This window comes from Scomber scombrus, chromosome 2 (assembly GCF_963691925.1).
Source record: "Scomber scombrus chromosome 2, fScoSco1.1, whole genome shotgun sequence".
In the NCBI taxonomy this organism is placed as follows: domain Eukaryota; kingdom Metazoa; phylum Chordata; class Actinopteri; order Scombriformes; family Scombridae; genus Scomber; species Scomber scombrus.
In genome coordinates, this window is record NC_084971.1 from 33,309,663 (window position 1) to 33,336,649 (window position 26,987).

General features: G+C 40.8%; 6 protein-coding genes across 6 annotated transcripts; 2 read left to right on the forward strand and 4 right to left on the reverse strand.

The window, feature by feature from the left end:
• Positions 1-180: 180 nt before the first annotated feature.
• On the reverse strand, positions 181-12,407 carry LOC133997967 (histone H3-like). The gene is made up of 4 exons (XM_062437711.1): positions 12,100-12,407; positions 11,979-11,998; positions 10,075-10,081; positions 181-601 (listed from the first exon to the last, which is right to left on the reverse strand). Exons 1-4 carry the CDS (start codon positions 12,390-12,392, stop codon positions 181-183), a joined length of 741 nt encoding a protein of 246 aa, XP_062293695.1. The 5' UTR covers positions 12,393-12,407.
• On the forward strand, positions 939-1,341 carry LOC133997892 (histone H2A-like). The gene has a single exon (XM_062437625.1). It carries the CDS (start codon positions 958-960, stop codon positions 1,339-1,341), a length of 384 nt encoding a protein of 127 aa, XP_062293609.1. The 5' UTR covers positions 939-957.
• Positions 5,365-5,788, reverse strand: LOC133989962 (histone H2B-like). The gene has a single exon (XM_062428184.1). The coding sequence runs from the start codon at positions 5,786-5,788 to the stop codon at positions 5,414-5,416; it is 375 nt and encodes a 124-aa protein (XP_062284168.1). The 3' UTR covers positions 5,365-5,413.
• Positions 7,951-8,316, reverse strand: LOC133997950 (histone H4). Its single transcript, XM_062437686.1, has one exon. It carries the CDS (start codon positions 8,314-8,316, stop codon positions 8,005-8,007), a length of 312 nt encoding a protein of 103 aa, XP_062293670.1. The 3' UTR covers positions 7,951-8,004.
• LOC133997861 (histone H1-like) lies at positions 10,015-20,803 on the forward strand. Its single transcript, XM_062437582.1, has 3 exons — positions 10,015-10,150; positions 16,604-16,674; positions 20,012-20,803. Exon 3 carries the CDS (start codon positions 20,171-20,173, stop codon positions 20,786-20,788), a length of 618 nt encoding a protein of 205 aa, XP_062293566.1. The 5' UTR covers positions 10,015-10,150; positions 16,604-16,674; positions 20,012-20,170; the 3' UTR covers positions 20,789-20,803.
• A 3,378-nt stretch (positions 20,804-24,181) lies between these two features.
• On the reverse strand, positions 24,182-26,776 carry acta1a (actin alpha 1, skeletal muscle a). Its single transcript, XM_062437730.1, has 6 exons — positions 26,648-26,776; positions 25,929-26,253; positions 25,479-25,640; positions 25,184-25,375; positions 24,731-24,912; positions 24,182-24,614 (listed from the first exon to the last, which is right to left on the reverse strand). Exons 1-6 carry the CDS (start codon positions 26,774-26,776, stop codon positions 24,471-24,473), a joined length of 1,134 nt encoding a protein of 377 aa, XP_062293714.1. The 3' UTR covers positions 24,182-24,470.
• Positions 26,777-26,987: the final 211 nt, after the last annotated feature.

Here is a 26,987-nt window from a genome sequence, read left to right on the forward strand (position 1 = left end):
AAATAAAACAATCATATTACTCTGCATCAGTACCATGTGTCAAATAACTGAATTCAATGTTAAATGTTTGTTAGAGATACAACTTGATTTGATATTTATGATATGAATGAGAGGAAGCTCTTTAGAGAATTGATGTGGCTCTTAAAAGAGCCGTTGTGGTTTGAGGAGAAGTAAGACAGTTTAAGCTCTCTCTCCGCGGATACGGCGGGCCAGCTGGATGTCTTTGGGCATGATGGTGACCCTCTTGGCGTGGATGGCGCACAGGTTGGTGTCCTCGAACAGGCCGACCAGGTAAGCCTCGCTGGCCTCCTGCAGAGCCATGACGGCGGAGCTCTGGAAGCGCAGATCGGTCTTGAAGTCCTGAGCGATTTCTCTGACCAGACGCTGGAAGGGCAGCTTGCGGATCAGCAGCTCGGTGGATTTCTGGTAACGACGGATCTCTCTGAGAGCCACGGTACCGGGCCTGTAACGGTGAGGTTTCTTCACTCCGCCGGTGGCCGGGGCGCTCTTACGGGCAGCCTTGGTGGCCAGCTGCTTCCTGGGAGCTTTGCCTCCGGTGGATTTACGAGCGGTCTGCTTGGTTCTTGCCATGATTTGTTGTCTCTATGATCAAGAGAGAAAATAGTGTGGAGAAGAGGAGACACGCTGCTCTTAAAGTGTCGGAGCTGCTGCGGAACTGTGACGCTGCTTCAGACCTCCGGGTCCTGATTGGTGAGCGGCTTCTCCTGCAGCTCTGCCCCGCCTGCAGGAGCCTGATCCCCGCTGCTTATTGGACAAATGTCCTTTGAAAAAGTCCGCCAAAATGAGAGCTGCTCCACCTCTGCTTCTCTATTGGAAGCCGCTTTTGTGCTGGGAGGGACATCAGCCCCCCCCCACCTGCTCCGTGGATATATAAAGGAGGGTTTGCAGTGTATGCGTCACATTTTCTTTGAGTTGACTCTAGAAAATAATCTGAAAATGAGCGGAAGAGGTAAAACCGGAGGCAAGGCCCGTGCTAAGGCAAAGACCCGCTCTTCCAGGGCCGGGCTCCAGTTCCCAGTCGGTCGTGTCCACAGACATCTGAGGAAGGGCAACTATGCCCAGCGTGTCGGTGCCGGAGCTCCCGTCTACATGGCGGCTGTGCTGGAGTACCTGACCGCTGAGATCCTGGAGCTGGCTGGAAACGCTGCCCGCGACAACAAGAAGACCAGGATCATCCCCCGTCACCTGCAGCTGGCTGTCCGCAACGACGAGGAGCTCAACAAGCTGCTGGGCGGAGTGACCATCGCTCAGGGCGGTGTGCTGCCCAACATCCAGGCTGTGCTGCTGCCCAAAAAGACAGAGAAACCCGCCAAGAAGTAAATCTGGAACCTGCAATACCACAACAAAGGCTCTTTTAAGAGCCAAACACTCCTCATTAAGAGTTCATATCATGTTTCTATGTACACGATGAAAAACACAAAAGACATTGTACCCAAAATATTCACTAGGCAGCTATGTTAAATACATAACTGCTTTAAATCAAATACTTCTGTGGCAAAAAGCATCAATGTCCAAATACCTTAATCTCTAGGTGTATAAATTATAACAAGGGTTGGTTATTAAACTGACATTTACACATTATGATTATACATGTTATAATGACCAGTCATTATTGAACTGGACATCTGCTAGTAAATGGTATTCATTTGAACAAACATTTAAAAAGCGGGGTAATTGTATAGTGTGGTATTCATTTTGAACGTCTTGTTTCCAAACCAGCTTGTGTTTATCCAACACATTCATTAATGTATTTGTTATAATAAAACATATACAGTTCAATATAATTTGTATTTGATACTACCCAGCTCTGGTCACATTGTTTCTGCCGCTCACAATCACTGAATAACTGACATTTACAGAAGAAAAAGTGACAGCCATGGATGTGATTTAATAGGCAGGGACGGCTTCAGAGGTTTAACTCATCTTACATTACAACAAACCAAAGGTCCTTTTAAGGGCCAAACTCCATAACCACAATATTATAATATACTGTGGATGATGTTCATTTCCTGCAATATGCTGCATTTTAATGATACTACTAATACAGAACATCAAGCAGCATAATACTAAAGCACAGAGTTCAGTGATTACAGGCGGTAACTGTTCATGTTTTAGAATTAGTATTTTTGTTTATCCATTGTTTTACCTCATGTTTAATTTCAGTTTCTTTCACTACACTAAATGTTAATTTTGTTCAGACAAGTATTTTAATTCCACGTTTGACTTCAGTATTAATGTTTGTTTGTAACTCAATCTAAACGTGGGATGGGTCTTTAAAACCTAATAACCGAATAATTGTTCATGGGGATTAGTTTGACTTTAATGCTGTGGTCACTTTTATTTGTTTAGTTTTTTTCATTGAAAATATTGAATGAATAGTTGTGCTGTGTAGTCTAGTATGAAGGATTCATTAACATCCACTGGAGAGCAATTTTCACTTTCAGCCACCAGGAGGTGCTGTAAGCTTCTGTAAACCACCTCCACCTTGTGTTGTAGTGGTGTCCATGTAGCCCTTATGAATGTTGGCATGCAGCGAGTATTCGGTTATTTGGTCAGACCACCCAGCGGTTAACAGACCATAATAACATGGATTCATACACATTCCTAGTAAATAGACTAGGTTATGGTTTTAGGGGTCTGTAAGCCTGTAAGATTTTTTCTTTTAATTAAAGTGTTTCTGTAAAGAAATGAAGGCTGATCATCAGTTAAATAAATACACGTTTGCACAGTTAAAGCTTGTTGTTGTAATTGGGTTTTTATATATTAGTCATCAAACTGTATTTTTATATTCAGTATTTATTTCATTTGCATGCAAGGTATTTTGTTGTTTTCCATTCTCATCATTTTATTGTGTAACAGGTTAATATTTTGCTTATCTATGCAATGTTTATTTTATTTGCCGTAATTGAGCAACTTCCTGTGGCCAGTGTTGTCAACGGCTACAGCGTCAGTTTGTCCCTGTTGCCGTTGACGACCGCAGATGTGGTATGTACTGAAACAGCTCTGTGATTTAATCAGATATTAATCTATGAAACGGCCTTTACAAGTTTAAATTCATGTTATCTTATTTGAGTTACGCAGTACCGTAACTCATGTAATATTGGCAACTGTAATTCCCTCGAAGCACAGACAAACACCAGTGACTTTCTTCCAACTGGTTTATTTATAGCTTTCTCCAAATCCACCGTGAAAACTACACACACACACACACACACACACACAATATAAAGACAGAGTTAGCTAAATTAAAAGCATTTACAGCATATGGTAAAACTGCTTATCAAAGGAAAACAAAGACACGCAAACATAACTTACATCGTTGGCTGCGTACTGCAAACACAGAAATTATCCTTGGTCATCTCGTAAAATAATACAAAGATAACAGAAATATATTCAAAATGAAAACATTACGAAAGACAAACACCAGTTACCGTGACTGGTTCCGTGTTATTTTATTTGTTTTTAATGTGTAGGGCAAGGAGCCTTATAACAAATTGTCACAACTGTTTTTTGTTTTTTTTTATTCAACAGGTATCTTTGTATTTTCTGTCTCCATTTCTCTATTATTTCTAATGAGCATTATAGTAAGTCATTTTAAAAGCCATTTGACAAGATTGTTGAATTGTTATTTAATGTTTTAATACAAAAACTAGAAAATGGGTTCATGGCAATTTGTAAATATTACTCTTGTCAAAGTGTTTTATTTTAATGTAGACATTTTAGAGAACTTTACGATCACATTGTGAAGTATTTACCAACTAAACAGCCTCAGTTTGTCCCTGTTATGGTTGACAACCGCAGATTGTCATCACATTGTTTTTTTTTATTCAAAAGATTTGTGATCCATTTAGCCCTTATGAATGACGGCATGCAACAAATATTAGAGATGGCCCGTTCGCGAATGAATCAGTTCAAACGAACGACTCTTTAAAACGAACGAACTGACCTGATTCCCCGTTTCACTACTCTCTCGTTCTTTCGTTCGCTATGTTCACTGTTAAGTTATCAGAATGGTGAAGAGGGACTGAGAAAGCCAACCAATCGTAGGTTGTCTGTTGAGTCACTCGCTCTCAAGTCGCGTTCACAGACACTCAGGAAGGATACTGTTCTGTTGAAGCACCCTATTTCGGGGTGTTAGCGAATGTTAAGCTAAATGTTAGCTTTCCTGAGTGTCTATGAACGCATCTTGAGAGCGAATCACTGACTGAACGAGACCGACTGAGATGATTGAACGGAGCGAGTGATTGAACGAGACCGACAGGAGAGATATGAACGGAGTGACTGACTGAACGAGACCGACAGGACAGATATGAACAGACTTAAGTATCTGGGCATAATCTCTCTTTTTTAATAACACACATAACAGTAACGTGGCCCAGTTCGTTACAATATATCTGCCAAGCTTTTAAACATGTTTGTCAGCATATTGGGTCTTTATTTCTTTATTAGTAGCCCTTGCTAAAAGTGAACAAAAAATGAAGACAATAAATTAGCTGATTTAGCCGGAGTCTACTCTCTATTTACCTTCAATACATGTACATTTAATGTGAAGGTGTAAACACATTAGCCACTGTTGTATTGTACATAATCATGAAGTTGCAGCTATGTATTTACTTTGAACTACTGTGTTGTGTTGACCGTTAGCACGATCGTTTGAGAACGAGGAGCTGAGAACCGTGCAACATTATGATTCACCGTTAAACAACGTTGTACCGGAAATACGACTGAACGAACTAATGAACGAACTATATGAACCGATTCTTCCAGCTGAACTGACCGACGGGAACTGAATCTCGACAACGAATCATGATAATCACTAACAAATATTCGGTTAATCGTTCAAACCACCCAGCGGTTAACCAATCCTGAAAACATGGGCTCATGCACATCCATAATCCTCCTATTTTGTCCAGTGTCAAATACATGGTCATAAAATTGACTTAAAACGTCCATCTCTACCTGGCTTTTTATAAATGGACTGCATTTAACACTTCTGTCTACCAACCACTCAAAGTCACGTTTAACCATTTACACACTAAATCATTCACTGACAGCCATCTAAACAATTTGGGGCTCAGTATCTTGCCCCAGGAAACTTGTACATGTGGACTGGATGAATCACACCCACCTTTATAGATTTATGTGATGCCAATAATTCAGTAACATGACTGTCACGGTTTATATTGGAGAATAACTTAAAAATTAATATGCAGACATTTGATAGTTTGCATAACTTCTGTTATGCACTAACAATACATTATAGTAGATAGTTAGAAACCTATAAACCAGTGTGAACTCTGTAGAACCAGCAAGGAAACAGGAATATAGCTCTCTGGTGAAGGTGTGTGTGGTCCTGAAAAGGACCTTTGAGTTGTTGGTGTAACCAGCAGGTTTACTTGGAGCTGGTGTACTTGGTGACGGCCTTGGTGCCTTCAGACACGGCGTGTTTGGCCAGCTCACCGGGCAGCAGCAGGCGGACGGCGGTCTGGATCTCCCTGGAGGTGATGGTGGAGCGCTTGTTGTAGTGAGCAAGGCGGGCAGACTCACCAGCAATACGCTCAAAGATGTCTCCAACAAAGGAGTTCATGATGCCCATGGCCTTGGAGGAGATACCAGTGTCGGGGTGGACCTGCTTCAGCACCTTGTACACATAGATGGCGTAACTCTCCTTCCTTGTCTTCCTCTTCTTCTTGCCTCCCTTTCCGACGGTCTTAGCCACCGCTTTCTTAGAGCCCTTCTTGGGCGCAGACTTCGCTGGTTCAGGCATGTTGCTACGACGGAACTCGACTGTAGTAACATATTGGTCCAACGGGAGACACTGTATTTAAAGAGGCTACATGTAAATTTAGCTGCAGGGTCCCCCTCCTCTGATTGGCTGAGCTGTTCATTGGCGGGGGTCTCACTGTGTGGACCATCTTGTCTCAATGAAAACCAGTTTTTTCCCTCCCGCAGGAGAAATTGTGCATTGAAGAAGAAAAATGAGAAAAAACAACAGTCCTCCATAGTGTGAGTAGCTCTTACACATAAAGCCTCATGATCAGAAGAGAGGGGCCTCAGCATATTTTACATGAGACATTATAGTTTATAAATTCACAGCATTAGAATCAGGTTTATTTGTCACTTCCATAAAACACACTCAGCTTACATGGGAGTGAAATGCTGCTCTCCGCAGATCACATTTAAAAGACACACATTTTTGAAAACTAAAGACACATCTAACACATTTAAAAAACATAAATAGCAAAAAGAGCAAAGTGCTGATTCATTTAAATGTGGCAGATTCTGTATTTGTCTATTTTATAACCAGTGGTGCAAATTTAACAACAAAGACTTTGATCCAATGATAGAAATCAAAGGCTGCTGAGACTGAGGTCAAAATAATGAATGTGATACTGTATTCACATTTTATAACATCTGTTGTTCATCTGCACTCTTTCTTATCCACACATTATCTGATAGTTTATTATTTTCTATTGTTATTTATCTATTTATATAGTGTCATGTTATTGGCCTCAGTTCTTCATTTCGTGCCTCCTCATGTCTATGCATGTTTTTTGGTAAGACAACGTATCCTTGAATCCTTGAATCCTTGAATCCTTGAATCCTTGAATCCTTGAATCCTTGAATCCTTGAATCCTTGAATCCTTGAATCCTTGAATCCTTGAACAAAGCCACAGAACATCTTGTTCATAGTAATAAGACTGAAGACTTCTACTTGTGCTCTTGTGCCTCTTTTCATAATAAGTATTCCACATGAATCATCATCCAGCAAATACAGGCAATCTCCCATTTTTAGTATATAGTGAAAGAAGTTGATGATATCAGGTTAAATCCAGATCTCCAGTCAATTATCAGTATTGGTGCTCTTTGATCTGACTGCAGCTTTCAATGCAATTGTATATTAAAAAAGATATTATAAATGGACAGATGGATCACACTGGTCTAAAATCAACTCATTCTCTGCTAATACGAGCAGCTTACTCTCTTTTTAGTAAAAAAAACAGTACAATGAGCATTCAGTTAAAATGATTACTGAAGAAAATAACTACAATCCATCCAATACAAAATTATTATTGTCAGTGTTATTATGCTTGTTTAAGACTGAAACCCAGTGAAGCCAAACCTCATTAAAAATGCCAATTTAAAATAACTTTATCTTTAAAATAGATTCAGTCTATGTGAAATAGACGTTAATTATACTGTACCTCAAATCAAAACTCTTTCTGGAGCTATTTAGCATCAATATTCTGCACATTATAATTGTAACTATTACTACAACAGTAAATAGGGAAAAAAAGTCTGACCCTAACTAATTTAACATTCATCATAGAGTTTGGTTCAAAATATCAAACAAGATATTATAAATCTTGTAAATTATAGGTTTAGTTATTAGAAAAAAAGATTACAAAATGAATCAAAAACTATCCATCCATCCCTTCTTCTTATTTGCATTTTTAAATAATCTTTATTGAAATTGAAGGAAAAAGGGATATTTGTCTGATTTAGAATTCAGTTGTCTCCTTTTCACAGGTTCAGTATGTTCCATGGGAAGTAACAAGCTTTATCAAAGTTTCTCCTCCTCCGCAGATCAGAAAGAATGTTTCACTGTTGACTACTTTTATAATACCATACTAATAGAGTTAAGACCAAAATCAAAGTGCATACCAACATATGTGTAGTTCAGACTTCCTGTGTGTTGTGTTATTACAATAAAATCATGGGACAAATCCGATTGTCTGACAGTATCCATTCAGTACCAAAGAGGAAGTATAAATAAAAGGCATCACTTCATATAGTTCTATATTCAGAACTATCTGGAAAATAGGGTTTGAATCTGATTTAAACCACAAGTGATATTGTTCATATTTGTGACTAACTAACTGCAACTAAAGTTATTCACTGTAGGACTTTCTCTTTACAGATTAAGTGTGTGGCTCTTAAAAGAGCCTTTGTGTTTCAGTATCAGTGGATCAGGATCAGTTTTTAACCTCCGAAGCCGTACAGAGTGCGGCCCTGTCTCTTCAGAGCATAAACCACATCCATGGCGGTCACGGTCTTTCTCTTGGCGTGCTCGGTGTAGGTGACGGCGTCCCGGATCACATTCTCCAGGAAGACCTTCAGCACACCGCGGGTCTCCTCGTAGATCAGACCGGAGATACGCTTCACTCCACCGCGGCGAGCCAGACGGCGGATGGCGGGTTTGGTGATTCCCTGGATGTTATCACGGAGGACTTTACGGTGACGCTTAGCGCCTCCTTTACCGAGTCCTTTTCCTCCTTTGCCTCTTCCGCTCATTTTATCTTTGTTAAAGTTATAAGCTTGAATGCTCGGCCAGAGAGAGACCCTCACATTTATTTGTTGTCTACGGACGTAATTGAGGATTTTTGCTTCATCGGTGGTGAGTTAGCGCCCCCAACTGACCAACTGCATGAATTTGTTGAGCTTCATGGATTTTATCTGAATACATGGGTCAGATCTTGCCCTGCCTCTTCTTTCTTACCACTATATCATCCACCCAGGGAGCGTTTCTGATGAGTGATGTTCTGCTCTGACTTCAGTCCATGTATATAAACTAGGCTTAATAATTATAGAGTAGTATAAGAGTCCGCTGATTTATTCAATTTAAATGCAGCTCTGTTGTCTGAACAGTTGTTGTCTCTTTGATAGACATTTTATATTAATGTCTGTAGGATCATGTGGTCTGTAAGCTGTGTTGATGATGGTCTTTTAACCCAACCGTTTTCACAGCAAAACTCTAAAAACATTGTACATCTCTTGCAAAAACAAGCTATTCTTCCAAAACTCTTCAAACTCTTTTAAAAATGGTGTTTTTGCACATAACGTGCAGGGCAGCAGTCGTATACAATCATGGACAACAATATTGGCAGACCTCCAATTTTGTCAGATAATACACCACTTCTCCCAGACAATGATTGTATTCACATGTTTAATTATTTTTGTTGGAACAACACAAACAAATCAAACTTGATAAAATTCCACAAACCAAACAATGACGCAAAATCTTTTCTTCTTTGTGAGTCTGACTATAAGACTTAATCCACATCACAGCATAGTTCCCAACCTCTGATTTTCAAGGGAGAGGAAGGTTAACCCCACCCACACATAAACCCACAAGGGCATCACAGACAGATTCGTCACAGAGAAATGAGTTTGCTTTAACAAACAGATTTTAGTCATACATTCAGTCAATGAAGAGGATTTTTTACTCAGGCCTGAAAATCAGAAAATATAATACAAATTATTATAGTCAAATGTGGATGTGAAGAAGTTTTGTTGAATCCTGACACACCTAAGACAATAGACATTGCGTCATCATGAATTTAAGGTCTTTTAATTGGTTTGAAGTTGATTTTAATGAAAGAGATCATTATACTTTTTGTTAGAGTGGCTTATTGCATGCTATTACAGTTCAAGGCCTATAGAGGGCGCCCTTGTATTTTGCATCTGATGTGTCGTGTTATGATGTTGCCATGATGGGTCCTGCAAATAAATTCAGATCAACTAAAGATATGTTTTACTTCTATTGATTGATATCCGACCATATCACACTTTTGTTGATATTTTGTGTCAATAATATAATGTCAGTTGTTGGTTGTTACTATTAATAATTATCAGTTATGGTTGATGTTATTTATCAAATCGCATGCTGAATTTAAAGATCATGTCCAATTAAAAACAGTTTTAAAAATAGAAATAAAAATGAGGCTAATCTTAAATTCAGCGGCTGAAGTTAATATCGTGTCGCATGTCTTCTAAAACGTCCGCAGAGAAGATTCTTGCGCATGCTCGCTAGCAAAGAGTTAACCAATCCTGTGTGAGCAATGGCGGAGTAAAATTTACATCAGATGGATATTTATTGTCCGTTTGAATCAGTTTGTGATCACTGATCTCATCATGCCTGATCCAGTTAAAGCACCGAAGAAAGGTTCAAAGAAGGCCGTCTCCAAGGCGACCAAGACCGGCAAGAAGAAGAGAAAGACCAGGAAGGAGAGCTACGCTATCTATGTGTACAAGGTGTTGAAGCAGGTCCACCCTGACACTGGTATCTCTTCCAAGGCCATGGGCATCATGAACTCCTTTGTTGGAGACATCTTTGAGCGTATTGCTGGTGAGTCTGCCCGCCTTGCTCACTACAACAAGCGCTCCACCATCACCTCCAGGGAGATCCAGACCGCCGTCCGCCTGCTGCTGCCCGGTGAGCTGGCCAAACACGCCGTGTCTGAGGGCACCAAGGCCGTCACCAAGTACACCAGCTCCAAGTAAACCTGCTGGTTACACCATCAACTCAAAGGTCCTTTTCAGGACCACACACACCTTCACCTGAGAGCTTTATTCCTGTCATCATTTAATTGTTTGTTAAATATTATCATGATTTAACATCTGTCTGTTGATCATTATAACTCTTAGTGTCTGCTCAGTAATACAGCAGAAGTTAAATTACACTACCTGGTATTGTCTGGAAAACATATTTACTAACCTGTATAAACCTCAGTGTCTGCTGAGCATCACTAAATTATTTTATGAGTACTTTTTAGCTTGATGGAGGTTTGCAGTTCACTATTGTAAAATGTCTATAAAAATGCAACATTTCAATAAACACCCCCACACACACAATTTAATCAACAATCTAAAACCGCCAGTCTAAATTGTATGTGTATAGTAGCAATCTGAAAGCTTGTGAATCTGCCAAATTAAGAAGGATTGTTGCAAAAAACATGTTTAACCTTGTAAGTATGTTAAAACCCAGAAAGCAACACTAGCAATGAAAACAAGTCAGGTTGCTATCCTCCAGTGTTTCCTGACTGAACTGTGTATTATTTATTTTTCCTTTTTGGCTTGATCTATATTTGTAGTGTGTAGTTAAAAATTCAAGATCAAACAAAATATTACAAAAAACTTTTCCCCCTCACTCTACACTATTAATCAGGCATATAACAGTCTAAATAAAAGACCATTGATTTATGTAATGATTGAGGTAAAACAATAACAGTGAATCCACTCTTATAAGATGTCAAGTCATTTTTATTGGAACTATTTGATTTCTGGATTTAACACACAAATACATATACACAGTCAGTGCTTTAAAATGATCATATTGACATATTTATATAGACAATGTACTCCTGTTCCTACAGACAACAGTGTCGGGTTTTATAAATATCATTAGAGCTTATAAAAGGATCCCTGTCTTTATACACAGAAAACCATGCTTTCTCTGTCACTCAGGCAAATGTTTAGTACTCAAATCTGACTTATGTGCCATTATTGGGCGATAAACCACCATGTGTTATATAAACCTGACGCTGAAGCATGTACAGTGTTCCTAGGCCCTGGTCATTTAATCAGACAAGCAGCTATAAACTAGATGGAGATAGTCTGCCGTCAAATCAGAATACAGTACTAGATATTCAACAGGACAGCTCTGCCTTTAGTATGTGGATCAGAATCAGGTTTAATAACCAGGCTGTACAGGGTTCAGCCCTGTCTCTTCATCAATCCATCCCTGCACTGCTCCCAGTAAACCTCAACCTGCACTTTAATGTCCAATATTAGTATTTCATGTATACTTTGATTGTGTGACATAAGAATATCACATCTGGTATATTACCAATCAGGACCGTTACCCTTGTAAATAATTTACTGTCATGATTATTTCTTATTTTACATTTCTACAATTTGTATCCTGTTTTTTTATTGCTGGTCTTCTATTCTACTGTAATAATGCAAGTTTCCCCATTGTGGGACTAATAAAGGAATATTCATCCTATTTGTGTTCCTACTGTATGAATTTAAACTCACAGTAACCTTTCAGCACCAGAGACAGGTTAAATACTATAGCCAACATTTAATAGTTATATATTCATAGTAACTGAACAATTGATTTGAAGCAGAAGCATACATTCATATTTGTGGGGCAGTCACTTATGTAATTTAACTAAAGTTAATCACTGTAGGACTTTCTCTTTACAGATTAAGTGTGTGGCTCTTAAAAGAGCCTTTGTGTTTCAGTATCAGTGGATCAGGATCAGGATCAGTGTTTAACCTCCGAAGCCGTACAGAGTGCGGCCCTGTCTCTTCAGAGCATAAACCACATCCATGGCGGTCACGGTCTTCCTCTTGGCGTGCTCGGTGTAGGTGACGGCATCACGGATCACATTCTCCAGGAAGACCTTCAGCACACCGCGGGTCTCCTCGTAGATCAGACCGGAGATACGCTTCACTCCACCGCGGCGAGCCAGACGGCGGATGGCGGGTTTGGTGATTCCCTGGATGTTATCACGGAGGACTTTACGGTGACGCTTAGCGCCTCCTTTACCGAGTCCTTTTCCTCCTTTGCCTCTTCCGCTCATTTTTACTGATTGGAGATTTTCTTGCTATTTTTGCTATTTTTATCTTGAGCCTGGAGGAATAGTTCAGGGCTTCTGCCCTTTTCTATTCATTGAAGGTGGAGCTTGGAGGGCGGCAGGAGGGGCAGGACTCTGGCAGAGGGAGGGCGCATGTGGGCCAAGGCAGGAAGAAAAAGAGAAAAGAGGAAGAAAGATAGATGAGAGTTAAAAGGACAGAAGGATGAAAATTTAAGGAGAAGTAAGGAAAGGTTAAGGAAAAGAAAAAATGGAAGAAACAAACAAAAACAAAACTAAATAAATAAAATAAAATAAAATTATTTTTTGTCTTTTTTCATTTTGATTTACTTGTGGGTTAATGTGGGTGTGTGTTTTGTTTGTGTGTTCAGTGTACAGTGGGGGGGGGGGGGGGGGGGGTCATGGGATCATGAAGGGTTTAGGGTGGTAGGTGGTTTTGTAGCTGGATGATATATGACAGTGGGGTGTTGGTTGTGAGCTCGGCCTCCTTGATAGTCTTCCGTAGGGCAGGGTTGGTTGTAGCGGTCTTCAGATATTTGAGAGCTATGGTTTGATGACGTTGTCTTATGGACTGAATGCCTGTAATTGTTTGTATGTAATGGTTGCTGATGAAAAAGGGGAGTCTGTGGGCAAGTTTCAGTGCTTTGTTTTGAATGGTTTGTAGTCGCTGTCGTTGGTTGTCAGAAATGATGATCCATGCGGGAACGGAGTACTCGAATAGTGGTCTGATGTATGCCATGTATACTTTGATAACTGTTGAGGGTGAGGCGCCATGTTTTCCACAGAGGGCTTTGAGGTGGTTGAGTCTATTGTTTGCTTTTTGTTCCAGTTTGTCAATATGTTTTGTCCAGGTCATGTTGTATTGAAAGGTCACTCCGAGGAAAGTTGCTTCTTTACTGAGGGGGATTTGTTGATTATAGAGTGACAGATTCAGATTCGGTTGCAGGCGTTGATTTTTGGTAAAGAGGATGCATTGTGTCTTGGCAGGGTTTAGTTTGATTCTCCAGAGGTTTGACCAATTTTCTATTTCAGTTATGCATGTTTTAAGTTTTTTGGCTGCAAGTTGTGGACTTTTGGAGCTGGACCAGTAGCAGAGATCGTCGGCGAACTGAGAGACTTTGGCTATGGTGACCGGTGGGTAGTATATGTCAGAAATATAAAGGAGAAAGAGGAGGGGACTAAGGACTGCACCTTGGGGGACTCCTGCTTGGGGGGTAAAGGGTGATGAGATGGACGAGGCAACTTTAACTTTGATTTGTCGGTTATTGAGGAAACTTGAGATGATGGACTGGGTGGGTTGTGGAAGTTTGAGGTTGGAGTCTAGTGTTCTGTATATGAGTCCGTTGTGCCATACTTTGTCGAATGCTTTTTCTATGTCGAAGAATATTGCCAGGGTTATTTCTTTTTTGTTGAAATTTCTGTGGATGTCTTCTGATAAGCGGAGGATGTTGTCTGTGGTGGCTCTTCCTTTTCTGAAACCAGCTTGGTGGATTGCAATGAGACCCATTGATTCAATGTGATTCCGTAGTCGTGAAGTGAGTATTCGTTCAAACAGTTTTCCAATGTGGCTGAGGAGGCTTATGGGTCGGTAGCTGGTGGCGTTGTGGGGATCTTTTCCTGGTTTGTGAATCATAGTGACGAGTGCAGTTTTCCAGGGGGAAGGGAAGTGGCCAGTGGTGAGACAAGTGGTAAAGAGCTGTCCAAGGTGTTGAAGGTAGATTATCGGTGCTTGTTTTATTAAAACTGTGTCGACTGTGTCTTCTCCTGGTGCTTTATTTTTCATTTTCTTTAAGTGCAATTCAATTTCTTGGGTGATGACAGGCTCTGTGAGGGGGTGGAGCTTTGTGTTCAGGTTAGTTGTATATGTCTGTGAGGTCTTGTGTTTTGTTATTTCTTTGTCCACTAAGTCTTTCCATATGTTGTCAAAATTGGGGTCGTTTGGACATGTGTGGGTATTTTCAAGGTGTTTGCGGAAGAGTGTGGCTTTTTCTTTATTTTCGGTGATGGTTATGCCAGATGATTTCAGCAGAGGGATAGTGTTGTTTTGTGGATCTCCATTTATGGTCTTGATTTTCTGCCAGAAGGTTCGGGGGTTTGTATCATGGTCCAGTTGCCTGTAGAAAGTTTTCCAGGTTTTTTGTTTATGAAGGACTAGTTGTGTTTTGATGGTGGTTTGGAGTTTGTTTATTTCTGTCTTGATGTTAGGTGATCTGAACCGGATGTAGTTTCTTCGCAGTTTCCTTTTCTGTCTGATCAATTGGAGGATATAAGGGGGTAGTGACTGTATTGTGGTCTGGTTGGTAGTTTGCGGTATTGTTTCTTCTCTTGCTTGGGTGAGGAGTTGACTGAGCAGGGTGGCTTGATTATCCAGATCGTCGGGTGTGGTAGTGAGAATGGTGGGGGTGTCTTTTAGTTTTATTTCAATGTGTGTTTTGTAGGTTTCCCAGTCTGCTTTTCTGTATTGATATCTCTTGCGTGCAATAACTTGAAGGTGGAAAGAAAATGTGGTGAAAACCGGTAGATGGTCACTGCTGAGATGGTTTGTGGTGTAGAATTGGTGAAGTTTTGAAGCCAGGTCGGGGGTGCAGAGAATTAGGTCCAGGATGTCCGCTGTACCTGTTGCGGGGGAGATGTAGGTGGGTTCATTGGTATTAATGACCGATAAGTTATTGTTATTGAGAATCTGTTGGAGTGCTGTGCCGCTAGAGTTGGTTTTATTGCAGTAGAAGTTGATGTGCTTTGCATTGAAGTCTCCCATGATGAGGGAGCAGTTGGTGTTGGAGGCAGCGGTGAACAGGTCAGCTGAGGGTTTTATTCCAGGGGGGCAGTAGACACTAGTGATTGTGATGAAGTGGTGGGAGTGGATTTTGGCTTTAATTGTGACATATTCGTTCCCTTTGAGTTGTTCTGATGAGAGGTCATGATCCATTTGACTGTATTCAATGTTTTTTCGGATTAAAATTGCTACTCCTCCTCCATGTCCTGTCTGTCGTTCTTTCCTGATGATGTTGTATCCGGGGATTTGAATCCGTGAGGTTTTTGATAAAAGTGTTTCATTTATGGAGGCTATGGAGATATCTTTTTCTTTGAGTAGTTGGATAAGTTCTTGTTTATTTGCTCGTATTCCTCTGATGTTTATGTGTAGAAAAGTGGTGAAAGCCATTATGGGGATTTGTAAACAGAAGGTCAGGTGTTTGCTCCAGATTACTATATTTGGCTGATTTATATGTTGATGTGTGTATGTTTCCTGATGCTCCTGATTACTTCTTGAATTTTCATTTCGTCCATGGTAAGTTTTCTGAGGTCATCGCGCAGGTGGGTGAAGTCGGTATTGTCATGATGCTGACTGGGGGGATTGGTGATAGCAGGCTGACCGGAGGGTGGTGCTTTTCTTGTTGATGGGGTTGTGTGTGAGAGGTAGACCGGGCAGGATTTGGAGGCAGCAGAGTGTTCGCCTGCACAGTTGGCACATCTAGCTTCTCGTTTTTGTTTTGTGCATGTTTTGTGGTGGTGATTTTCTCCACATCTGAGGCAGACGACTTGGTTAGTGCAGTTGGTGGATATGTGGTTGAACTGTTGGCATTTGAAGCATTGTTTAACAGTGGGTGGTGGCCGGGCTTTTTCTACTCTGTACTGGAAGAGGTCCATGTAGAACCCTTCGAGGAGGAGGCCAGCAGATTGTTCGGGGTTGGTTAAATGGATTTTGATGAATGTAGTTGGCTGTTGGGTGGCTTTGCTTATGATCCGGTGTATTCTGGTGATGTTGATGCCTTGTTTTTCCAGTTCTTGTTTGACCTGTTCATCTGTGGTGTTGGTGTGTATTCCTTTAATGACCAGTAGTTTGGATGGGACTTCGGATTGGGGGGTGGTACCTTGTTTGCGTGCAAGTCTGCAGGTGAACTGTGCTCCATTGAATGATTTTTCAGGCCATGGTGATAGCAGGTGGTTTAGGGAGTGGATGTCTTTGGGGAAGATGAGAAGGTTGCCATTGCGCATGTGAACCAGTTTTTCAAGATTTGCTTTGGGTTTGAGTCTCTGGATTTCTAGGAGAATGGATGTGTTGGTTACAAATGGGTGGTTGATAGTTGTGAAGTTTTCCAGTACGACAGGTGTTATTTCCTGATTGTTGGATGCTTTTCTTGCCCTTTTCCTGGATCCTGTATTGAAGCTTTGGTATTTGTGCATATTTGTGTTTACAGTGTCGGAGTAGCTGTTGGAGAGGGGTGGCAGAGTGTGGGAATCTTGTCCATGCAGCAGAATGTGTTCCATGGTGAGTATGGTTGATTTCATCTGTGTGATATCATTGTGGAGAGGGCTGGATTGGGTGTGTTTGCAGAGTTCAGAAAAGAGGTGGTTAACTTGGTCAAATATGTTCTTGATAATGAGGTTATTGATTTTTTCAGTGGTGGAGGAGGATGATGATGTATCTGAAAGAGCAGATGGATTTGGGTGGGGCAGAGTGGCTGCAGGATTACCTTCCAGGGGTGTAGTAGGGGCCATTGTTTCCAGTTGCTGAAGTGTGTTGGTGATGAATGTCCGTACTGCTGGGGAGTGGGGGCTTTTTCTTTCTGTGGTGGGTTTTTTTGCTTTGGATTTGAGTGATTTGGGGTCTGTTGGCTGATTTCCCTTTTGCATTGTCCCATGTGTTCCAAAAGCTGTTGTCCATATTTGTTTCCTTTCTAGTGTAGTGATTGGTTTTGAAGTGGACATGATTTTATCTCGGAGGGTGTGTTACAGCTTGGTGTTCTGTATGTGTGTGTGTGTGTGCAAGTGGGATGGGAGGTGGGAGGGGCTCTTTATTGTAAGATTGTGATTTTTACAAAAAAAAAAAATAAAAAAAAATAAAAAATAAATAAATAAATAAAATAAAATAAGAATAGTGTTTTAGTGCTTTTGAAAACTGTTCATAAGTGCTTATTTAACAAGTGAACTAAAACAGCTAAAAGTGAAGCAGTAGTGAAACAGTAAAGAAGTGCCTTGGTCACCACAATTGCCGTTTACCTTGCATAGAGCCTGAGCAGGCAGGGATGTGTAGAATGACGCCGTCGTCAGCGCTCAGTGTAGGCGAAACTCTCTTTCAACAAGCGAGTCAATGTGGCGCGAGTGTCTCTCTATGATCAGTCTCTATGATCAGTATCAATATTCAGATTTTCTTAAGCAGTGATGTACAAGTCCAAAACCTAGATATTTATGTCTGTTCTGAGGACGCGATTGAAGACATAGGCGGGCTTTTTCTCCTTCTTTAGATTTCCTGTCCATGTGGACATGTTTTGTGCATTAGCGCCCCCAACTGAAATAATCAGAATTTACAATACAATGTGTAAATATAATGAAAGTGAAAAGAGCTGTTCCCAGTTTGAAGTTTAAACTGAAAACAATGAAATGTACAAAATAACAGTAGGGTGGTTGGGGTAATATGGGACATTGACTAATGTGGGACAACTATAAGCTCAAGTTCATTTATCTCTTCCTATTCAATTATTTTAAAGCTAACTAGTATATATATTAATGATATAAGGTGTTGATATAATGTATATGATCCATATGTAAATAAGGTAAACAAGTCAGAATTGCAAAAATGACCTGTAGGAGCCTGTAGCCTTGTTGCTGCATCACTGTGACTCTATCATCCTACCTGTCCTCCATCTGGTTTGCACAGTCCTCAACTTTCTTTACATTGTTGTTTGAAAGTCAGAAAGCTTTAACTCTCACAGATCAATGAAGCCAACAGAGTTACAGATTACACAAATAAAAAGAGGTGTCATTTGTTTCAGAGCAATTCAATCAAAGGCGAGGAGAGACTTGCTCTGCATCAGTAACTCAGGGTGTCTCTGCAACCCAAAACCTCCACAACACACTTTCCCAACAAGATCATCTTTGTCTAATTATATAACTAAATAATCCTGTTGCATATTTAACAAAGTCAAACAACAGAAGATCGTTTCACAAACTGGATGAGAATGTTTTTTTTGTTGGGTAATCTTAGATAATTCATCTCTACACTGTGAACTTGATTTGATACCAGAGGAACATTGAAGCTTTGTTTCTGTAGCTTTAGCACATTGGAGGTGAATATGCAAACACTAGTGATGTGATGATGTGATTAGTTAACGACTCGATGACGACTCGTCTTCCTCTCCAAAGTAAAGAAAGCAGCTCAAAGACTACAGCAGTGTTCCCATCAATCAAGGTGATAACGGCTCAGAGTCTTTCAACCACCTTTCAAATGTATTTAACCTTCCAACCAGAACTTGTTTCCCTGCAGCTCTTTCTCTAACACAAATGAAAAACAAACTCTGTCAACTGTGAATTTAAGTCAATTAAATGTGCAACTTGCATTACATTAATTGAGGATAAAGATATCAGATGAATGAACAAGTATTGTGTGATTAAAGGACGACTGTTTTGAAGACTTTGGAAGAACAACTCTTCTGAGAGAGTATTTATCAGAGCTTATTGAACTTCTTCTAAATGGAGAACTTGCAGAGAGTGAAAGGATGGATGAGGAGGAAAATGTCAACAATGAATTCATGTTTTAGGTTCATTTTACAGACTATAATATAATATTTTCACTGTCAAATGTAATACAAATATATCAAGTGAAAAACACACACATACACATTAGACATGTACTTTACAAAACTTTATTTAACTTTAAATTGGCTGTAAAAAAACAAAACAAACAAACAAACAAAGGGACAAAAGTGTTTTATTTTATTATTTAAACTCAATCATGCTTTGAGTAAGAACAACACATTGTGATCTATCCATGTGTATAATTCATATAGAGACAATAAAAATAACCATTAATGGCAAAATCAATTATAACTGACATTTGAAACAAACTGTCCTCTATAGTGTTCATAAAGAATATAATTAAGAGGTAAGATGAATGAAAAAAAATGCCTACACACTTACATTTCTACACTAGAAAAAAAACATTTTATGTGCTGAACATTTGGATTATTAAATAAGGTTTACTTTAAAGAGTGTAAATAAAAAGCAATCATTGATATTTACAGATATTTTTCAGCACTGATATGAAAACAAATGGTTCTATATCACTGGTTTGACATCGATTTGCGAGTGTTTGTTCATTAACAGAAGACATCAACTTTATTTTATACATATATACTACATTTTATTTAAGACTCTATTGTATTTATATGAAACAGTCCTCAGAATAACAGAAGAAATGTTGAGAGCAGCTCTGACAGGAAGTCTGACTGAACTGCATCATCAGTCTAATCAGTGTGTTTGCTGCAACCAGAAAAGCTTATTTTTATTACACAATGATCACCAACAGATGGTTGTTTTTATTTGAAGTCTGTGAACAAACATGTGAGGCAGCTGTAAAACTTCTTTTGGTGGAGCTCGGATGTATTTAACAGCATTTTAGGAGAGAAATGAGAGAGAAAAGCAGCTGAGCAATGCCGTCCGTGGTGGTGAACAGGTGATGTTTAGTTACTCCACAAACTAAATGCAGAGAGCATCAGAGCTCTACATGACTCCTATATGAAGAGAAACATGTCCGCTATCTGCTGTCTTCACTGTCAGCCTTCAGCACTTCTCCCAACACTCATTTTTTACTGTTTTGTCACTAACAGAAAACACAAGTGGCAGACATTCACCCTGCTCACAGGAGCCAGCAGCGGGGCTGAGTCTACACGGTTCTCATGGTGTGTTTAAGTGCCGCCTCCTGCTTCGGAGAGAACAAGTCTGATTTCACTCGCTCAACGTGTTGCATCTAAACTCAAGAAGTAATAATGGCAGAAGAAGCTCCAGCTCCCGCCGTCGCCTCCCCGGCTAAAGCCGCCAAGAAGAAGGCAGCACCAAAGCCCAAGAAGAGCGGCCCCAGCGTCAGCGAGCTGATCGTTCAAGCTGTGTCCGCCTCCAAGGAGCGGAGCGGAGTGTCTCTGGCCGCCCTGAAGAAGGCTCTGGCTGCCGGAGGTTACGATGTGGACAAGAACAAGGCCCGCGTCAAGACCGCCGTCAAGAGCCTGGTGGCCAAAGAGACTCTGGTCCAGACCAAGGGGACCGGGGCCTCCGGCTCCTTCAAGATGAACAAGAAGGCTGAGCCCAAGCCCGTAAAGAAAGTCGCTCCTAAAGCCAAGAAGCCCGCCGCCAAGAAACCCGCAGTGGCTAAGAAGCCCAAGACAGCAGCCAAGAAGACAGCAGTTGCTAAGAAATCCCCGAAGAAGGTGAAGAAGCCCGCAGCGGCCAAGAAAGCAGCCAAGAGCCCCAAGAAGCCCGCAGCCAAGAGCCCCAAGAAGGCAGCAAAGAGCCCCAAGAAAGTGGTGAAAAAGGCTCCAGCAGCCAAGAAAGCCCCCGCTAAGAAGGTGGCCAAGCCCAAAGCCAAGAAGGCAGCACCCAAGAAGAAGTAAGCTGTCATCAGTCTGAACACTTCAACCTCAACAAAGGCTCTTTTAAGAGCCACACACCTTTCCACAAAGAGCATCATCCTGATAGTTATATGTTCAATCAGTGTCTCATAAACTGCACCATGTGACAGAAGGGATTTTATTCAGCAAAGTGATGATAGAGATTCATTAGCAATATTTATTGGGATAATGTCAGTTTGGTGGGAGATGGAGCTTCTTTGTTTCTCTCAGTAACTCTTCAATTTACTTGTGTAAAAGCTGCAATTATTTATATGAACTCAACTCCTCATTCATGCAAGCTGAGCTGTTTTCTTCTATGAATCTCAGCTCAAGTCGATGTGAGTGAGTACCAGTCAACATAAGCATCAAATACAGAAAATCGCTCAAGAGATTAATTTTATTTAGGAAAAAACATTTCCTCAAAATAATCAGTCTCTTTCTAAGACAAAAAAAATCAATCTTCAGGTTTTCATTTTAAAGAGACCCAACATTCCCACATGAGCAAGCATTTAGCGACAATGGCAAGAAAAAACTCCCTTTTAACAGGAAGAAACCTCAGGCAGAACCAGGCTCAAAGTGGGAGAACATCTGCCTCGACTGGTTGGGGTAGAGAGGAGAGAGAGGAAGGATAGGAGAGAGGGAGAAGCACATTGAAAATCAACATTGAAGCTAGAAGGTCCGGGACTGGAATCTGTCATCCGGACGTCTACAGGCCCAGTTTACCTGTGGGACGAGAAAGCACAGACAACTCCTGGGAAGAAATGTAGGTTATTGAAGCATTAATAGTACATAAATGTTATTGGATAGAGATGGATGGATAGAGAGAGAGGAGATCAGTGCATCATGAAGGTAGGAGTCCCCCGGCAGCCTATAGCAGCATAAACTAGGAGCTGGAACCCTAACTATAACCTTTATCAAAAAGTGGTCAGTAAAGCACAATGTTGCCAGTTTTAAAGACGTGTATAAATTCACATTATTCAAAAGTAATGTATATATCTTATGAACATTGTATTGTTTAACATGTTCATTACTAATATCAAACACATTTATCTTCAGAGTGGATATAAATAGCAAATGTTTCAGTCTAATTTTATTTCAACTAAAATTCCCTGTTTTGTATCCTACATCATGTTTAATTGATAAATGTTTACATCCCAAAGTCAAGTAACCTAATCGACCCTATAAACAGCAGCCTATATTCAGTGTGTAATTACTAACAGTACATGGTTGTATCACAGTAAAGAGACATGTTAGATGTGATGGGTGAAAATGTTATGTGTGTTATTAAAAAGAGAGATTATGCCCAGATACTTAAGTCTGTTCATATCTCTCCTGTCGGTCTCGTTCAGTAAGTCGCTCCGTTCAATCATCTCAGTCGGTCTCGTTCAGTCAGTGATTCGCTCTCAAGATGCGTTCAAAGACACTCAGGAAAGCTAGCACTTAGCTTAACATTCGCTAACACCCCGAAATAGGGTGCTTCAACAGAACAGTATCCTTCCTGAGTGTCTGTGAATGCGACTTGAGAGCGAGTGACTCAACAGACAACCTGCGATTGGCTGGCTCTCTCAGTCCCTCTTCACCACTCTGATAACTTAACAGTGAACATAGCGAACGAAAGAACGAGAGAGAAGTGAAACGGGGAATCAGGTCAGTTCGTTCGTTTTAAAGAGTCGTTCGTTTGAACTGATTCATTCGCGAACGGGCCATCTCTAGTAGTAAAGTTTAAAAATCTCTAAACAGAATGGAATAAAGTAGTTCATACAACTTAATGAATAACTGACATACAGATGAAGCCACCTCACCAGTGTTGGGGAAGCTACTTTCCAAGAGTAGCTTGTAAAACTACATGTTCAGCCTGGCAGTAGTTTGAACAAACAACATTTCTACCTCTGGAGAAATGTAAAACTACAGCTAAAAAAAAAAGCAACTACTTATACTCATTATACTCAGCGCTAAATAAATCAACATGTGGCGTATATGAAACAAAATATAATGGCCTACAAAAAAATTCACGTCAGCAGAAATATGCCTCAACTCAGCTGACAATTTTGGGTGAACATACTGTAGGTTCATCATAGACATGTTGGGTAATATAAAGGGAAAATGAAAATCCTACCTCCAAAAAAAAAATCCTACAATGAACTGTAATATAGACCGCACTAGAGATGCAGACAAGTGCCAAAGTTAAATGTGACCGGTGCAATTAAATTGTATAACAGTGGAGGTTGAATGTAAAGTACTGAAAATTGGAGGAGTTTGTGTAACTTTTGGCAGGAGAGGGGAGGGGCTCCAGTGCTGATGGTCTGAGGGGTGGAAGTGTGCTTTCCTCACAGCTCATCATCCCTGTTTGGTCTCACCTGAAAAAGCTGTTGACTAAATCTGACTGGTGTCTTTCTTCCTAAATTCACCTGAAGAAGGTCTGAGGACTAAACATTGGATATTTATTTTATAGATGCCTCTCTTCTCTTTGGCTTTGGACATTTCCTCCTACAATAAACTGAAGGTGTGTATGAGCCTTTACAGTTTAGATAATGTGACTAGTTTTGGCAGTAAGCAGGAAGTCAGCAGCGTGTAGATGATATTACTGTTACAGCTGGTGAATCATGACAGTTTAGTTTGGCACAGAGATGCTGCTGGATTTATTTTAACACTTGAACTTGATATCTTTGTTTGTCTGGAAGCTTTAAGAGCCTCATGTTTATCATGAGTCTGGTTTCTCTCTTAGGTTGGGAAGTGGAGCAGTGAAGGATAGATGACTCACAGATATGTTTGTCATGAAATTGGTTGTTTTTTTGTGCCAGTATATCAGAAGTGGGAGAAGTATTCAGATATCTGATTTGAGTAAAAGTACCGTAACCCCACTTGAGTTGAAAAACTACTTTTGTTACTGAAAGTATAAAAAGGAAACGTATTTGTAACACTGAGAAAAGGCTCCAGGCCGTGAATGATGTAGTTATTATATTTTAATAATGATCTGACATATGCATCATTGTGTAAGAAGCATTTTTACTGTTGTAGCTGCAGTTTGAGATACTAAACATGGAAGATTGTATTCAAGAAGCTACCACCCTATCTATTTCGCTGATGCAGAGAAGCATATTACTTTTTTTTAAACATACACAATGTTTTTTTTTTCTTCTGTTGTATGCTTGAATCAACATCTTTGGCTTCAAGGAAAACTATGATGCATCTTTCCCACTTTGTCATGATGAGTTAAAGAAGCTGCTCTAGAGGGAAGAGGTATTAGTCTTTTAAAATAATCTAAACGTTCTCATCCTTCCTCAGCATAATATATAAAATAGCATAAAAAGCTCAAAATCAATCTAAAGTATGATCTGAATTTGTTCAGAATCAGAAATAACCGACAGCAGTCATTCGTGAAAATAAAACGTTTTTTATTTGCTTTTTTTGTCTCATTTCTTTTTTGGTCTTTTTTGTATTTTATTTTCTCTCTCTCAGTTGGTCGGAGTTGGATTGTGTCATACCTCAAACACTTGCCTTTCCTCACTCGCTCGCACACACACACAGACTGGACATCACTTACATTCAGAACATCACATTCATAAAACAAGGAATAAATAACATTATGTACAGATTAGACGCCGCATGTTGTTCCAGAGTCAGTGGACGGCAGCAGCGTCTTATTGCTTTGGATCCTGAGCCGGCGGAGGTGGAGGTGTCGTGTTTAGAAGCACTTGCGGTGGACGATGCTGGGACCGGCCTCGTCGTACTCCTGCTTGCTGATCCACATCTGCTGGAAGGTGGAGAGGGAGGCCAGGATGGAGCCGCCGATCCAGACGGAGTATTTACGCTCAGGAGGGGCAATGATCTGCAGAAGAAAAGGAAAAAAGGTTTATTTATTTATTTTTTATGACCTCAGCTGGAGATTATCAACCTTGTCTTATATTCTATTTTCTTGTTTCAGTCGTCAGAGAGTCGTCGTACCTTGATCTTCATGGTGCTGGGAGCCAGAGCTGTGATCTCCTTCTGCATGCGGTCAGCGATACCCGGGTACATGGTGGTGCCACCGGACAGCACGTTGTTGGCGTACAGGTCCTTACGAATGTCGATGTCACACTTCATGATGCTGTTGTAGGCGGTTTCATGGATGCCAGCAGACTCCATACCTGTTCAGGTGCACAGCAAACAGGTGAGTTTACGGTCTTAAATCTTACAATACCTCTAAAAGTCTACGGTTGTGTTGCATATTATTTGAAAGATAACCTAAATGTAAAGAGACATAGCTGACACAATCTGGATCTAAATCAATCTGTTATATGAGAGTTGAGACTTAACAAAGAGTTCAAACTCATTGCCACATAACTAAATGTAACCTTTCAATATGCAGCTTTTTAGAATATGTCAGTTATTTTCCTCCAAAAGCAAAAAGGTACAGACCGATGAAGGAGGGCTGGAAGAGGGTCTCAGGGCAGCGGAAACGCTCGTTGCCGATGGTGATGACCTGACCGTCGGGCAGCTCGTAGCTCTTCTCCAGAGAGGAGGAAGAGGCAGCGGTGGCCATCTCATTCTCAAAGTCCAGAGCCACGTAGCAAAGTTTCTCCTTGATGTCGCGCACGATCTCACGCTCAGCTGGAGAGTAAGAGAGTAAAGATCAGACTTTGTGTGTAATGGGTCAAAAAACAACAACTGAGTTCTGGATAAGGACTTTAAAATGAACTGGACTTGTGTTTACCGGTTGTGACGAAGGAGTAGCCGCGCTCAGTCAGGATCTTCATGAGGTAGTCGGTCAGATCGCGACCGGCCAGGTCCAGACGCATGATGGCGTGAGGCAGAGCGTAGCCCTCATAGATGGGCACGTTGTGGGTCACACCGTCACCAGAGTCCAGGACGATACCTGAGAGACAAAAACAACAAGAGAATTCAATGCAGTGCACATTTTGTTGTCAGAAAATGATTCTCAAACACTAAATCCTCATATCTGAGGAGCTGAAACAACATACATTTACCTGATAAATTACAACAAGCACCCAGGAACAGGAAAAGATACCTCAGTATAACCACAAAATCTATGTTTGCTGACAAATTCATATTGTCTAATTGTAAATATTATTATGAAGCTCTAAAGAGACTTGAGGAAGAAGCTCTAAATGTTCAGATGAAGACGGGGGAGTTGAAGACTCACCGGTGGTACGACCGGAGGCGTAGAGGGACAGCACAGCCTGGATGGCCACGTACATGGCCGGGACGTTGAAGGTCTCAAACATGATCTGGGTCATCTTCTCCCTGTTGGCTTTGGGGTTGAGGGGGGCCTCTGTCAGCAGGGTGGGGTGCTCCTCGGGGGCCACGCGCAGCTCATTGTAGAAGGTGTGGTGCCAGATCTTCTCCATGTCGTCCCAGTTGGTGATGATACCATGCTCGATGGGGTACTTGAGGGTCAGGATACCCCTCTTGCTCTGGGCCTCGTCACCCACGTAGGAATCCTTCTGACCCATACCGACCATCACACCCTGAGAGGAGGAGCATTCGATTCATTTAATACAAAGAAAAAAGTCCTAATAATCTCAAGTGTTTTTTTTATTGTTAACTGATGACTAGTGGAATATGTATAAGAGGTTAGACACATTTTGGCATAATGGTGGCAGTAGAGAAAAGGTCATAAGGTCATAAAAATGGGTCGTTTACTTCCTTTTGGGAGTGTAAATGTATGAGGGGAACTTAACACCAAATACCTAAATTTTAAGGAGCGAGCAGAGGTGAGTTTAACCTCCTTGGTGGAGATAAACAATGACAAAAAGCTGATTAATTACAGTAACTCGAGCTATCACTGTAGGACAAAATAAAGAAATATGTCAAATTTAAGAGACAGAAGAGATTGAAATAACAGATCAGTTGTTTATGTACCTGGTGGCGGGGGCGGCCAACGATGGAGGGGAACACGGCCCTGGGGGCGTCGTCTCCTGCAAATCCAGCTTTCACCAGGCCGGAGCCGTTGTCGCACACGAGGGCGGTGGTCTCATCGTCGTCACACATGGTTGCTGATTCTGGAGGAGGAAGGTCAGAGGTGGTGAGTGAGTTTTCTGTACAGCAGGGGGGCTCAAGAGCACTTCACACACTGGAAAAACACACTGATATGAAGTCTGCATCTGTGTGATAAGGAGGCTTATCAAAAGTTAAAAATATCTTTCCACTTTAATTTATCCTTTAGCGGCCTTCAGGTAACGTCATAAACATTTTTTACATT

Coding starts and splice junctions, on each gene's coding strand:
- LOC133997892 (XM_062437625.1), top strand. CDS start 958: ATGAGCGGAAGAGGTAAAACCGGAGGCAAGGCCCGTGCTAAGGCAAAG.
- LOC133989962 (XM_062428184.1), bottom strand. CDS start 5,788: ATGCCTGAACCAGCGAAGTCTGCGCCCAAGAAGGGCTCTAAGAAAGCG.
- LOC133997950 (XM_062437686.1), bottom strand. CDS start 8,316: ATGAGCGGAAGAGGCAAAGGAGGAAAAGGACTCGGTAAAGGAGGCGCT.
- LOC133997967 (XM_062437711.1), bottom strand. CDS start 12,392: ATGAGCGGAAGAGGCAAAGGAGGAAAAGGACTCGGTAAAGGAGGCGCT. Junction 11,999..12,099: donor AAGAGACAGGGCCGCACTCT/GTACGGCTTCGG, acceptor GTAAAGAGAAAG/TCCTACAGTGATTAACTTTA.
- LOC133997861 (XM_062437582.1), top strand. CDS start 20,171: ATGGCAGAAGAAGCTCCAGCTCCCGCCGTCGCCTCCCCGGCTAAAGCC.
- acta1a (XM_062437730.1), bottom strand. CDS start 26,776: ATGTGTGACGACGATGAGACCACCGCCCTCGTGTGCGACAACGGCTCC. Junction 25,641..25,928: donor CGCCTCCGGTCGTACCACCG/GTGAGTCTTCAA, acceptor TTTGTCTCTCAG/GTATCGTCCTGGACTCTGGT. Junction 25,376..25,478: donor CTACTCCTTCGTCACAACCG/GTAAACACAAGT, acceptor CTTACTCTCCAG/CTGAGCGTGAGATCGTGCGC.